This window comes from Natrix helvetica, assembly GCF_964273705.1.
Source record: "Natrix helvetica genome assembly, chromosome: 13".
NCBI lineage: Eukaryota > Metazoa > Chordata > Lepidosauria > Squamata > Natricidae > Natrix > Natrix helvetica.
Window position 1 is genome coordinate 4361309 of NC_138557.1, and position 14841 is coordinate 4376149.

The following is a 14841-nucleotide window of genomic DNA, read 5'->3' on the forward strand; positions in this document are numbered from 1 at the left end:
GCAGTCCAAGGGACTCAGTGCAGGAGTCTTCTCCAGCCCCAGAGTTCAAAGGCCTCCATTCTTTGGCGCTCAGCCTTCCTTATGGTCCAACCTTCACAGCCGTCCATTGCAACTGGGAAAATCATATATGCACTTTTGGTTGGCAGGGTGATGTCTTTGCTTTTTAGGATGCTGTCTAGATTTATATGAAAAGTTAGTACAGTTTGTTAATTCAAATCCACAAGTTTCTTCCGGTTTCAAATTCCCAATGGAGGCCGAAAGAAATTGGCTGGGTGACCAACTTCTCTTAGGGCCGCCGACTTTCCCCATTTGGATCTCTTTGAAGATGTATGGACTTCAACTCCCAGAATTCCTCAACCAGAATGGCTGGCTGGGAAATTCTGGGAATTGAAGTCCAGGTCAAGACTGGGAATTCCTGTCTTAGGGATAACTGAGGTCCCTTTGCAAAAATACGGGTCAGGCAGTCAGGGTTTTAATTTTAATGTCTGTTTGAATTTTACAGCTTAAAGATCCCCCCACCCACAGAGAAGGGGGGAGGGGGGAAGGAAGGGAGAGAGAGAGAAAGAAAGAAGGTAGGAAAGAAAGAAGGAAGGAAGGAAGGAAGAAGGAAGGAAAGAAAGAAAGAAGGAAGGAAGGAAAGAAAGAAAGAAGGAAGGAAGAAGGAAGGAAGGAAGGAAAGAAAAAGAAAGAAAGAAAAGCCAGTTCAGGCAATCTGTTTTTTTTTTATTTTTGAAAGTCAAACCCTTCCAAGATCTAGAAACGGACCATTCCGACTGCGAAACGGGGGCGTTTCGCTTCGAGATCAAAGCCTGTGCCGATTCTTCATCGCTTCCTTTCTTCTTATTTAAAAAGCGAACAAAACAAACAAGTCCGGGACTGCTGACTCCCCACCCCGCCCCAAGACGGGAGCTGCAGGCTGGGGCACCCTCGCGTGGAGTGAGGGGGGGGGGAAGGCTCCAGAAAGAGGCCGCACACCTGCAGACACCTGCATTTCTCCTCTCCCTCACCTTGCGCCTCCATCGGTCTCTCCCTGAGGCTACGGGGAATTTTTTTAAAAAAGAGAGATAGCAATGGAGGGGGGAACCCAGAGGACATCTCCTCTGTCCTCCCTCCCCCACCCGCATCTTTCCAACGCGGGTGGGGGTGGGGGGCGGAGTGCTCAATCCTGCTTAAAGCTGGCTGGTTTTGCTCCGCAGAATAGCCAGCCCTGCGCGGGATGTGTCCTCCGCCGACCGGGGCGACCCACGGGAGGCTGGAGAGCGCGCGTGGGAAAGCATATCTGTCCCCCCCCCCCGTAAAATAGAGTCCCCCTCCACTCCCCCACCCCCGTGTCTGGCCGCCTCGTAACCATGGCGTTTTCTCCTCCGCCTAGATAAGCAGCAGGTGGGCTCCTTAGGGGGGCAACGGAGAGTGGGATGGGTGGTGGGTGGCTAACCTGCCCAGCCTCCCTTCCTCAAAAGAGAGAGGCTGCTCTCTTTGGCTGCGGAGGAACGCGGGACCGGGGGAGGAGGAGAGGAATGGGTGGGTGGGTCGGCAGAGGCCGCGTCTCCCCGCATCTTGACGCAGGGCACCCCAAAGTAGTTGGGGCACTTTTTGGGGCAAGGGGTCGCGCTTTCCCCTCTTCCCCCCTGCTCTGTCTTCTCTTTTGGGCGGGTGTGTGCCCGCGCGTGTTGGTGCAACGCCCGGGGGCGTGTGTATGTGTGTGTGTGTGTGTGTGTGTGTGTGTGAGCCGAGCAGGGTGGAGCGGGGGGGGGGGAGAGGAAGGAAAGAAGGAGGCGCCTCGCTTGGGACAGAAGGAGGGCGTCGCCCCCCCCCACCCTACGCCTCCCCTCCCCAGGGATCTCTCCAGCGCATCCTCTCCCATCTCCCCTTCTCCCCCCGCCACGAAATCTCCCTCCCACCCCCCGCCAATGCCCTCCGCCTGCCCTCGCGCCCCCAAATTCCCCAGCGGATCCACCCCTTGTTTGCGCGATTCCCCCTACCCCCAAACACCCCACCCACCAAAAAATCAACCAAACCGAGCCAAGCCTTTGCAGCAGCCGCTCTTAAAACGAAAGGCGTGGGGAAGAGGTGGGGGGGGGGGGAGGAGAGAAAGGGAAAGGAGAGAGTGAAAGTGAATCTGAGCCGCTTTCGCTTCCGAAGCCTCCGCGTTCGACCCCCGGCCGCCCTTTGATCTCAAGCCCTGTCGGTTCTGCAAAAAAATAAAAGGCATACATAAAAATAAAAAAATAAAAAAAACGCCGATGCCAAGCGGCGGTCCCTCTCCCCCCCCCCACTCCCAGCCCCGCACCTTCCCTCTCCTCCCGGGGAAGCGAGGCGGCCGCGCTGAGGAGGAGGAGGAGGAGGAGGAGGAGGAGGAGGAGGAGGAGGAGGAGGAGGAGGAGGAGGAGGAGGAGGAGGAGGAAGAGGGGAAAAAAAGGCTCTAGGATCACCTGACGGTCCTTCCTGGAAAAATTCCCTCGCTTTGCCCGGGGAAAAAAGCAAAGCTGCAGTGCGCCCTCTTGGGTTTATATTTTTGCTTTCTCGCTTTCTTCCTTTCCTCCCTTCTTCCTCCCCTCCTTTTTTTGGTGTGTGTGTGTGTGTGTGTGTGATTTGGGGGGGGGGAGGAAAGAAACCCACAAGATTATCCTCTCCCCCCCCTCCCGCTTCTTTTTCCCCTTTCGCTGCTGCGCTTTGCCGCCTGCTGCTTCGGGGTGGGTAGGTGGGTTGGGTATTTGGAAGGGGTGGGGAGAGAGGGAGGGGGCGGGGGTGGGGGAAGCGGGGGAGAGGAGGGGCCGAGAACTCTTCGCCTGTCTGGGAAAAGGGCGAGCGGCTCGCAGACAGGTGATGGACGCCGGGCCGGCTCGCGCCTCCTCCTCCTCTTCTTCTTCTTCCTCCTCCTCCTCCTCTCTGCTCGCCTTTCACTTCGTCGCCACCCCGGCCAAGATGTAGACACCGACTGACCGCTTGCGTTGCTTGTCCAGAAAGCCTGAAGCAGCTGCAGCTGCAACGGCAGCCTCCCCCCACAAGAAGCGGAGCAAGCGCTTGGTTGGCACCTTGGGGAAGGAAGGAAGGAAGGAAGGAAGGAAGGAAGGAAGGAAGGAAGGAAGGAAGGAAGGAAGGAAGGAAGGAAGGAAGGAAGGAAAGGAAAGAGGCCGGGCGTCCGAAGCGCCTTCCTTCCCTTCTCGCCGCCCCCCCCCCTCCTCGATTTTCTGGCTTCGCAAGTGGGGAAGGGCGCCAAGGGACCAGCCTTCCCACCCTCACCCACCCCAGCTCCCTTCCAAGCCGGCTTCTCGCCTCTGCAAGGAGACCCCCGGAGCCAAGCGCCGAGAGAGCTTTTTTTTTTTTTTACATGCCGTAGGGGAATTCAGGAGGAGCCCTCCGCCCGCGCGCCCCCTGCCCAGAGCCCGAGCCGGAGGACAACTGCCCCCCCTCCCCCTCCGCCCAGCGCCGGTGGTGGCTCCCTCGCCCCCCCCTTGAGGGATGGTTGTTATTTTCCCAACCCAAGGAGGCGGGGGGGTGCGCCTCCTGCGCTGCGCCGTTGAGTCGTTTGGCCGGCTACAGTGATGTGCCCGCAATGAGGATCAGCGCAGCATTTTGGTTTATAGGCTTTTGCTACCTCGTGTTGGCAGAGGTAGGTGCACACCTGGGCAAGGAAGGAGGGAGGGACAGCGGGAAAGAGAGAGGGAGAGAGAAAGGGGAGGAAGGAAGGAAAGGTAGAAGACCCCCCTCCCCTTCCCCTTTTAAAATCTCCGATTCCCCCCAATTCTATTTTATTTTTCTGCATCTTTGGTAGTCTTCCTTCATTCCTTCTTTCCTTCACCTCCTCTTTCCTTCCTCGACCTGTCTCTACCTACCTTTCACCTGCGACCCCCCTCCCCCCGCGTGCATGGGTTTGGCTTCCCCTCGGACCCCCTCCCTGGGCGGAGAGAAGAGGGGAACTCCCCTTCCCCAAATTTTTACCCCCAAGACCCAAGTGGTGGCGTGGGAAGGCAGCCCTTCCCCGCGCGGCTATGCTGCCATTTCCCACCCACCCCCTTCCCTCCAAAACAGCGTGGCCTCTCTTCCTCCTCTTCCTCCCTCGTCCCTCCCCTCCCCACACCCCACGGACATAGTAGCCAGCCCGTCCGTTTCACCCTGCCGTGCGTCTCCTCTGGCGCGCGTGCAGACGTGCAAGGAAAGGAGTATTGGTGTGGTGAAAACGCGCCTTGCGAGGCGAGCCAGCTTCTGGCGCGTGTGGTTTTTGCCTGTGTGTGTGTGTGTGTGTGTGTGTGTGTGTGTGTTTGTGTTTGCAAACGCAACGCCAGCCTGGCTGGACAGGTAGGGTGGAAAGTCGAGAAAGAAAAACCACGCGTGGGCTTTTCAATAAGCCAATTTCTTGGGGGGAAACACCACGCAATGGCTAAAATAGGAAGAAGGAAGCAATTACAGTATATATATCGCTGCCTCCTGCGAGATGCAACCGCGTGTTAAACCCACCCCCCTCCGCTCTGAAAATTCACTTTATAAGGTTATCCACAGAGGGACTGGGGTGGAGGGAGGGGAGGGGAAGACCCAATTGTATCTCCCAGCTTGACTTTGGCGCGTTTAGCTTAGAAGTTAGGACTTCGCCTTTCGAAAGGAGCTTGTTTCACGCCCCCCCCCCACTCCAGGGACCACGTTCAGACGACTCTCTGAACCCAGGTGGGTTTCCACAGTCAAAGGGATTCAGAGTTTTCTCCTACAGGAGTAAGGGGTGGGGGGGGGCGCGAAGGAGAATCGCAGCTAGTTTTTCAGGAGCCGGAGGGGGTGGGGAGGAGAGTGGGAATGAGGGGAGGGGGCTGTGCATGGACTGGACTCTCCTATCTGGTTAGCTTGTGGCTCGGTGCGTTGGAAGGTAGAAAGTGGGGGCGTTTTAGGAAGCCGGTTTGGGGATGCGTGTCTGTGAACGTCGCCCTTTAGGGTTGTTGGGTATAATTTCTGTTTTTTGGGGGGTGGGAGAAGCCTGGGAGAAATAGGAACGTAAAAACGGAGCCCAACGGTAGGATTTCCCTCCCCTCTCCTCTTCCTCTTTGCCTCTCCTACTACCCCTTCCCCAAATTGGGGGATTGTTTCTGGTAGACCACGAGCAGCGTGGGAATTCAGTGGCCAAAAGGAAGGGAGGAGATTTTTTTTGAAGCAGGCTGGAGTTTTCTGACTCTTCAGAAGGGTGGTGGGAAAATTGAAAACGAGGTGGGCTTTTGGGGGGGTCTGTGTGCATGTGCTGATTTTCAACCTGTAACATTGGGGGCCTTCTAGAACCTGGCCCACCCACCCACCTACCTCCCCACTCAGGGAAATTTTTGGAGAATAGTGTGAAACCAGAGCCAGGATTTTTATTTTAATTTATTTTAATTTTGTTTTTTTTGCAGGCTGAAACTTTTATTTTCTTGCAAGTTTCCTGCTATGAGGGGAGGGGGAGATGCATGCTTTGGGTTAAAGCTATCCTTAGGCAGGGCAATTAAAAACAACAACAATGGGACAAAGGAAAAAAAAGAAAAGTTCAGGATTGTTTTATCCCATTCAAGTAGAAGGAGCTCCATGAAGTCCTGGGGATTTTTTTTTTTTTCATTTTTAAAGATAAGCTGGAAAAGAAGGTTGCTGCCATTTTTGGGGGGAGGGGGGGAGTGAGAGGAGGAAACAACCTGTGGAATGGTGCAGAGTCTCTCTCTCTGTCTCTTTCCGTCTCTCTCTCTGCCTCTTTCACTCTCTTTCCCTCTGTCTGTCTGTCTGTCTCTATGTGTCTCTTTCACTGTCTCTCTCTCTGTGTGTGTGTGTCTCTGTCTCTCTTTCACTCTCTTTCTCTCTGTCTCTGTCTCTGTCTCTCTCTGTCTTTCTATGTCTCTCTTTCACTGTCTGTCTCTCTTTCTGTTTCTCTCTCTGTCTCCCTCTCTTTCACTCTCTTTCTCTCTGTCTCTTTCTATCTATGTCTCTCTTTCACTGTCTCTGTCTCTCTGCTCTCTCCCCCTCTGTGTGTGTGTGTGTGTGTGTCTCTCTCTCTCTTTCATGCTGTCTCTTTCATACTTCTAGGAAAGCTGATTTCAGATATTTAAATCCCCTGGAAGGCAGGCCTCTCTCTTAGTAAATGGGATGGTTTTGTAATTGTAATGGGACAGTGTGCCCAAACAGGTCTCTCTCCCCCCCCCACAATATTATGGGATGGTCTGAAAGCACTACCTGCTCCATTTTTTAAAAAAAAAATCACCTCCAGCTTTTTCCAAAGGTTTGAGCCACCAAAGGAATGCTAATCCCTCCTTCCAAGATAACTCCCCCCCCACACACACTAAATAAAGAAATGAAAAGGACAGAATTTACCCATATCACAGTGGGGGAAGGAGGAGAAGTAATGTTAATGATGGGTTAGAAGGTTGTTGGGTTTGGACTCTTGAAAAGGAGAATATTTTAAAAACAGCAAAACTGCAGGGCTTCCTTTCTCCATTGTTCCTGAGCACCTGGAGGTGGAAACTGGGAGCAGATCCAAGATCCCACTTCAGAGTGGATACAGATCTGCTCTGGGGATGATCTGGAGAAAGGCTGGCTGGAGATCTGGTGATCTGACTGGCTGGAGATCAAGATGTGGTCGAGAAGTGATGTGGAGAAAAACTCACTCAGAGATCTCGAGATTTGACTGACTGGGGATCTGCTCTGGAGGAGATTTGGAGACAGAATCACTAGAGATCTGCTGATCTGACTGGCTAGAGATCAAGATCTGTCCTGGAGGAGATTTGGAGACAGAGATCTGGTGATTTGATTGGCTAGAGGCCAAGATCTGGCCGAGAAGTGATGTGGAGAAAAACTCACTCAGAGATCTCGAGATTTGACTGACTGGGGATCTGCTCTGGAAGGGATTTGGAGACAGAATCATTAGAGATCTGGTGATTTGATGGCTAGAGGCCAAGATCTGGTCCAGAGATGGTTTGGAAAAAGTCTCACCAGAGATCTGACTGACTCGGGATCTGCTTGGGGAGGTGATCTGGGGGAACACTGACTAACCGAAGGGGCTTGCTCTCTTTCTCCTCTCTTTTCAAAGGAAGCAGAGATCCCTCAAGAGTTGATCGAAAGGCTGGCCCACAGCGAGATCCACAGCATACGGGATTTGCAGCGTCTCCTGGAAATTGATTCCGTAGGTAAATTATTCCCTTGCATTTCTTCCTATATCCCAACCAAGAGGGGTGTGAGTTGGGGGGGGTGGTGGTTACCAAGGAGGGGGGGGTGGAGTCATCTTGGCAAAGGGCCTGCCCAGAGCCCTTTTTAGAAATGCAAAAATCCAGGTGTGCCAGTTGGGGAGGGGAGGGAGAAGAGTCCACAATGGATTGGGGGGGGGACGACCTCATTCTTCCTCCTCTGGGGAAATGGGGGGAGGGGGGAAGAGGTTGAGGAGGAGAGTCTGAGTTTGGCACCCCCCCTTCCCAAGCCACAAGAAAGGGCTTGTTCCCCTCCACCCCAGCGGCTGTCCAGTTGTGTGCAACTTTTCTTTAATTCTCGTTTGAAATCTATTTGTGAAAACCGCACAGCTGCCAAACGGAACTGGAGTATTTTCCTGGTTCCTCCTCCTTCCCTTCTCCCCCTTTTGCCTGGGCCCATTTTTCTTTTGTGGCAGGTTTTTATTTGTGGAAAAATGCAGCCTCCCTCCCTCTCTCTCTCTCTCTCTCCCCCATCGCTGTGCACCTGTCTCCTTTGCTAGCAGGTGAGAATTTGGGGATACACTGCCACTGGCTGTGGAAGCCCCACTGTTCTGAGACAGCTGGGTTATGTACAGCCGACAGCTCTGGTTTGCGGTGACCCCTCGTGGGGAAAAAAGCCCCCCCCCTCTTTTATGAATTGTGTTGTCTCGGTTTTTTTAGGCCTCTGCATTACCTTTCCTCAAAAGTATACATTGTATGACAATTGGGTGTTTGTCTAGGCCATCATTTTCTTTCTAGGGTTTTAAAATATGGGACATATATTTGATTTCCTTCCTTTGGGTTCAGGAGGACATTAGTCCATCCAAGGGAGGCTGTGTGTAGGCTCCCATTTCACAGATAACAGTCTGAGGCAGACTTTTCAGAGAAATCAAAAGGTGCCTTCCAATTTTGTTAGTCTGTTATGATTCTGCTTTCCAGTTCAGTGGGGTTTCTAAGTAAACATGAGTAGAATTGCACTCTTGGGTTGTTTGATGAATGCCAAGTGGAGGTGTGAAATGCCCAACAATCATTGCATTGAAATTGACTTGCCCTGTTGACATTGACTTGCCCTATTGAATTGGCTTGCTCTATTGAAATTGACTTGCCTTGTTGACATTGAGTTGCCCTATTGACATTGAGTTGCCCTCTTGAATTGAGTTGCCCTATTGAATTGATTTGTCCTCTTGAATTGATTTGCCCTATTGAAATTGACTTGCCCTGTTGACATTGAGTTTCACTATTGAATTGATTTGCCCTATTGATTTGTCCTCTTGAATTGACTTGCCCTATTGAAATTGACTTGTCCTGTTGTCATTGAGTTGCTCTATTGAAATTGACTTGCCCTATTGAAATTGACTTGTCCTGTTGTCATTGAGTTGCTCTATTGAAATTGACTTGCCCTGTTGACATTGACTTTCCCTGCGGACATTGAGTTACCCTATTGAATTGAATTGAATTGTCCTGTTGGAATTGATTTGACCTATTGAATTGACTTTCCTCTATTGAAGTTGACTTGCTTTGTTGAAATGGCCCTGTTGACTTTGACTTGCCTTGTTGAAATGGACTTGCTCTATTGAAATTGACTTGTTTTTTTATGCTATGAGAAATCTAATCTACAGCTCTGCAAAGTAGATGTGTCTTAAATTTGCTTTGGTCCTACAGTTTTGGGGGAGAGAGGAAGTCATTCATCACCGATTCCCCAGAATAGGTGACTTTCACACTGTCCTTCATGTTTCTGGGGGTGCCTTCCCTTGCCAACTCTGCTATGGAGACATGGCCTTTAAAACAGTGGTCACCAACTGGTGGTCCATGGACCACTGGTGGTCCACGAGAAAATTTTGGTGGTCCGCAGAAAAATTATTTGCCTTTTTTTATATTGCACTAAATCAGGGGTCCTCAGACTAAGCCCCTGAGATGGATACGTGCAATGAAGGCTTGTGTTGCTGCAGAGAGTCTCTCCCTTGGGGGTCTTTTTGTGCAGGTTGGAGAGGGGCAGAAATTCCGACTTGGGGTCTGCTTCAGCCTCCTGGTGGGGGGCTTTGGGCGAAGGCTGGAGGGAAGAGCCGCTAGTGGCGAAGAGCCGGAGGGGCTCGTTCCAGTGGGACTGCATCATGGCCTGGAACTGGCTGACCATCTCAGCCTGCTGAGCCTCCAGGCACCGGTCCCTGGCCTTGCACTCCCGCAGGTCTTCCCTCTGCTTGGATAGCCTATGCCCCTAGTCCTCAGTGAGGTGCTTCTGCTGAGCCTCCTTCTCGGTCCGATCCAATTTGAACTGAGCTGTTTTGCCAACTCTTTCTCCTGGTGGCTGCTTAGCTCCAGAAACTGCTTCCTGTTGGGGCCCTAAGGAGCCCAGGTGGGCAGGCGAGGAGTGGCTGGGAGGGGATGGGCAAGGCGCCCCTTGATGTGAGTGACATTGAGTTGGCCACGCCCACCCAGTCACATGATCACCTAGCCATGCCTACCCAGCTGATCATTAGGCAGATCATATTAGCAGGATTTAGAGTTATGAATTTAGAGGGTCCCTGAGGTCCCAAAGGTTGGGGACCCCTGCTTTAAAAAGCAGAAGATGACTTTTCTGGTTTGGTGGGGGTCAGAAACCCCCTCCCCAGATTATATCTCCAGCCACAAACATCACCCAGCTCTTTTTCATTTGAAAAACCCTTTTCTGCATGGGGCTGTCCCAGACCCTGTTTAGGAACGAAGAAGTCCTGTCTAAACAAGACGGTGCCTTTTGTTTGTTGCAAAAGGGAAAATAAACAGATTCTTCCTTTCCACTTGGACCAACCCCCCCCGCCTCCCCCCCCCCCCCCGCAGCCAGCTCCCAAACAATCAGCCTGCCCCATCTTAGCTTTTGCTTTTTAATAGCCCAAGGTTATTTTCTGAATCATTAGACTGACGGATGCTTCAAAGGGCAAACGGGCAATTTGCTAACAGAATCATTCTGTTATTAAATGTGATCTCTGCAGATTTGGCCAGAATTGACTCAAAGCGAGGACGTGCAGCCTTGGGGAAGGATGGCTCTGTTGATTTGTTGTTGTTGTTGTTGTTGTTGTTGTTGTTGTTGTTGTTGTTGTTGTTGCAAAAGTAGGAAAGAAATAACAGCGGTTTCCTTCCAACTCTTTTCTCCCCCCTCTGTTTGTTTGTTTGATTGTGTCTTTCTTTTTCTTTCTTTCTTTCTTTCTTTCTTTCTTTCTTTCTTTCTTTCTTTCTTTCTTTCTTTCTTTCTCCCTTCCTTCCTTCCTTCCTTCTCCCTTCCTTCTTCCTTCTTTCCCTTCCTTCCTTCTTCCTTTCTCTTTCTCTCTCTCCCTTCCTTCCTTCCTCTCTCTCTCTCTCTTTCTTTCTCTTCCTTCCTTTCTCTTTCTCTCTCTTTCTTTCTCTTCCTTCCTTCCTCTCTCTCTCTTTCTCTCTCTCTCTCTTCCTTCTTTCTCTCCCTCTTCTTTCTTTCTTTCTTTCCTTCCTTCCTTTTCTTCCTTTCCTTCTGTTTTAAAAAAATAAACCAAAGGGAAGTTTCTACCCATCTCCTATCCTGAGCCAAGAATCTAGCAAGTTGTTGCTTGCGCTGCTTAAAAGCAGAACCATCCCATCAAAACAAAGACGGCACAGTTGTTTTGCTTGTTGTTATTTATTTATTTATTTATTTAATTTCTTTTAAAAAAAGAAGAAGAATTACAAGGAGACTTTGAAAGTTTAAACTCTTGATTACAGCAGGCTCTGCTTTTTTGGGGTGTGTGGGGGTGTGTGGTGGGGAGTGACTTACATTCGGCCTGCCCGGGGCTGAATCCATTTGAAAGATTTTGTGGTGTGCTGTTTTTGTGCAGGTGTGTGTGTGTGTGTGTGTGTCCCGGCTTTTCATTCTGGTGGAATTGCACAAGGTGGAATGGCAAGTAGGCGAAAAAAGGCTTCCAGTTTCTTTCCTTTTCCTTTATCGCAAGAGGGAGGGCACCAGCATGCCGACTCGACCCTGGGAAAAAAAAATATTTATTTCAATTGTTGTTCTCCGAAGGAAAAATGTCATTCGGCCTCTCGCTTTCCTGTCCCGGCTGAAGGGGGAAACAATGGTTATGGATCCACGCGGGCCGTTAATTTATTAATCGAAAGGAAAATCTGATCACATTTGTGAGAGTGGTTAGTTTGGGACTTGTCCCTTTGGGAGGCTGGTGGCCTTGGCAAGCCATTCACAGGCCCAGCGGGGCTAAAGAAAGATGCTCGCTTAATCTTAGTGGACCTTGAAGAGCTAACCAAGGTCAGAGCTGGCTCAGTCTTAGACGGGGGACCCCTGGTTTTACTCCCAAAGAAACTAGAGGTAAATTCCTTTTTCTGCCAAGACAAATGCAGGACCCTGCCCTGGAGTAACTCAAGGGAGGCTTTTATTACAACAGCAGCATGTTATTTTGGTGCTACCTGAGCTTGCTTGTTTTCTTTGAAGACGTTTCATGGCCCAAGCTAGGTAACCCCATCAGTTTGCTATTAGGGAGTGGGGTTTGTAGACAGCAGGACGAGGAGGAGGAGGAGGGGGAGGAAGAGGAGGAGGAGAAGGAATAATAGGAGGATTGTTGGGTCCTTGCTGCTCACTGAGCTTGCTTGTTTTCTTGAAGACGTTTCATGAACCCAACTAGGTAACATCATCAATTTTCTAGTAGGGAGTGGGGTTTGTGAACAGCAGGACGAGGAGGAGGAGGAAGAGGAGGAGGAGAAGGAATACTAGGAGGATTGTTGGGTCCTTGCTGCTCTCTGAGTTTGCTTGTTTTCTTGAAGACATTTCATGGACCCAACTAGGTAACATCATCACCCAGCACTGATGATGTTACCTAGTTGGGTTTATGAAACGTCTCAAGAAAACAGGCAAGCTCAGAGAGCACTGGGGGACCCCTTCATGTCAACCCTGAGCGACAAAGATCCTCCATAGTAGCAGTGTGTTTGCTCTCCTTTCAGAATGCTAGCCTGTTCGGTTGGATTTATTTTGTTCTGTGTGTGTCTTGGCTTGCTTGCTTTCTCCACGCAGCTCACAGTCCTAGATGTTATGCTTTAGCCAGCCTTTTTCAAAGTGGACGTTGTGCTGGTCAGTGTGTGTGTGGGGGTCTTCCCCACTGCTAACCTAGGCTTCCTCCCCAAGGGACAATTTTGGTTTCAACTCCTCCTCACTTTTGCCGAACGGACAGAGAGCTACAACTCTTGCTGGAGGCTCATTCTCCCAGGTGAATTTGGGGCGACCACCATACGGCCCGACCTTCTCTTCATATTGCCAGTAGAATGGGGATCGGGTGGAAACTCATCAAGGAGAGAAGCAACCTAGGACCGAGGAGAAATTTCCTGACGGTTAGAACAATTAATCAGTGGAACAGAAGTTGCCTCCAGAAGTTGTGAATGCCCCAACACTGGAAGTTTTTAAGAAGATGTTGGATAACCCTTTGTCTGAAGTGGTGTAGGGTTTTCTGCCTAAGCAAGGGGGTTGGACTAGAAGACCTCCAAGGTCCCTTCCAACCCTGTTATTCTATTTTATTCTTCTCAGCCATGGGGCTCGATTTGCAGTGGGGTGTGGAGTGAGGATTGCCTCATCTGTTTGTCTGCTCTTCTTCCTTCCAAAGGAAGACTTTGAGATCTTCCATCCAGATGAGCATCGACAGATGTTTGCCTACGGGGAGAATGATAGGTTTAGGTTAGGACTTTAACAGGTGGCATTTCTGGTGTTGGGGACTGGACCAGCCCTGCTGTTGGATAGGTTGAGTCAACAATTATGGAGCTCAGGATGGGGGTGGTGAAAAGTGCTCTGATTGATGTACAGGATGGCTCCAAGCAATGGTGTAATTCAAATTTTTTTTTACTACCGGTTCTGGGGGCGTGTCTTAGTGGACATAGTGTGGCTTGGTGGATGTGTCAGGGGAAGGATACTGCAAAATCTCCATTCTCACCCCTCTCTGGGGCCAGAGGTGGCATTTGCCGGTTCTCCGAACCACTCAAAATTCTAGCTACCAATTCTTCAGAATCTGTTGGATTTCATCCATGGCTCCAAGCCCATTGTCCTCATGGAGTAAAGACCACATGGTATAGAAGAAACTGGTCACAATCTGTATATCCACTAAAGGTGAGCTGGGAGCATCTCACCACCCTACCCTTTCACGTAGTTAGCCAATGATGTTGGCTAAAGCTGGAATGCTGTTGTGCTTATTGGATGATGTTCTGATGTTGCCATACTTTGCACAGTGAATCAGAGGGATGCTTGGGGATGCCATCGGTCCAGGGCCGTGAGCACTGGCAATGAGGAGTTGTTTGTTGAGTGCATCATTTGGGTCATCAAATTGCGCCTGCCAATTTCTGATGCAAGCATCTTTACGTCATTGTGCATAGAGCATCCCTTGCTCTTCCTGTAGACACCCCTGGCTTTGATGGTCCTTTAAGTGTGGTTGTTTTTAGTTGAGCCGCAGTGGTTAAAGTGCAGTACTGCAGGCTACTTCTGCTGATCGCTGGCTGCCAGTTTGAATCTCGCCAGGCTCAAGGTCGACTCAGCCTTCCGTCCTTCCGAGGTGGGTAAAATGAGGACCCAGATTGTTGGGGGCAAATAGGCTGACTCTGTAAACCACTTAGAGAGGGCTGTAAAAGCAGTGTGAAGCGGTATATAAGTCTAAGTGCTAAGTGGGAAGGAAGGAAGGAAGGAAGTCCTAGTAGCACAGTTGTTACAATGTAGTGTTGCAGGCTAACTCTGCCCATTGCCAGGAGTTCGATCCTGACCAGCTCAAGGTTGACTCAGCCTTCCATCCTTCCGAGGTGGGTAAAATGAGGACCCAGGTTATTGGGGGGCAATAGGCTGACTCTGTAAACTGCTTAGAGAGGGCTGTAAAAGCACTGTGAAGCAGTATATAAGTCTAAGTGCTATTGCTATTCACAACTCATGAAATACAAACCTACCCGAGCTGGGGAATACCTCCTGCAGACCTTCATGTGATCTGGAGACCATTTGTCTACGGGGGGAAGGTCACTCTGCTTCAAACCTTCCTCTGTGAAGTCTAACCCCTGCAGAAGTTTGGCCTGACACCTGATCCCAACCCTCTTGGCTGTCTGGTGGTTGACCAGACGCACCCTGGAGGCCCACCAACAAGAGAGCTGATACCTTTGGGGCCAACCCATCACTCATCGTCATTGAAAAGGATCTCTGTGCAGGTTGGAGTTGATGTTGGCTAGGGTTGCGTGTGGTTTCCCCCCCCCTCCTGACTGCAGCGTTTCATCAGCCACGTCAAATTCTTCCCTTCTCTCATCCTTGAGAGGCAGTGAGTGATGACCTCATCTGTGTGGACTAGCTCTCCCAATTGCTTTCTTCTTTTTGGACATGGAGCTAAATAGATGGCTAAGACTGTCCTGGGCAATGGATACATTATCCTGTCTGGCAGGGTTTGAACGTTGGATGTCAGAAAGCTGAAGTGTCTATTGATAGACACGTGCTTGTAATGTATTGGCCGGGTTCCTGTAACAGTCTAAGCCAGAAACTCCAAAGCACAGAAAAGGTAATTCTTGACTTACAACCTTTCATTCAACAATTATCTCTCCTTTTTTCTTTTCTCTATTTCTTTCTTTCTTCTTTCTTTTTCTTCCTTCCTTCCTTCCTGCATTCATTCTTTTTCTTTCCCTTTTCCTTCCTTCCTTCCTTCCTTCCTCTCTTCCTTCCTTCCCTTCCCTTCCCTTCCTTCCT

The 14841-nt window shown here is 50.4% G+C and overlaps 1 protein-coding gene across 1 annotated transcript in view; it reads left to right on the top strand.

Moving 5' to 3' along the window:
- The first annotated feature begins 2829 nt into the window (after positions 1-2829).
- The window catches only part of PDGFA (platelet derived growth factor subunit A), a 49338-nt gene continuing 37326 nt past the window's right edge, over positions 2830-14841 (top strand). The window contains exons 1-2 of the mRNA XM_081965684.1: positions 2830-3613; positions 7028-7124. Coding sequence (XP_081821810.1) covers positions 3557-3613; positions 7028-7124 — 154 coding nt within the window. The 5' untranslated portion in view covers positions 2830-3556. The remainder of the gene's footprint in view (positions 3614-7027; positions 7125-14841) is intronic.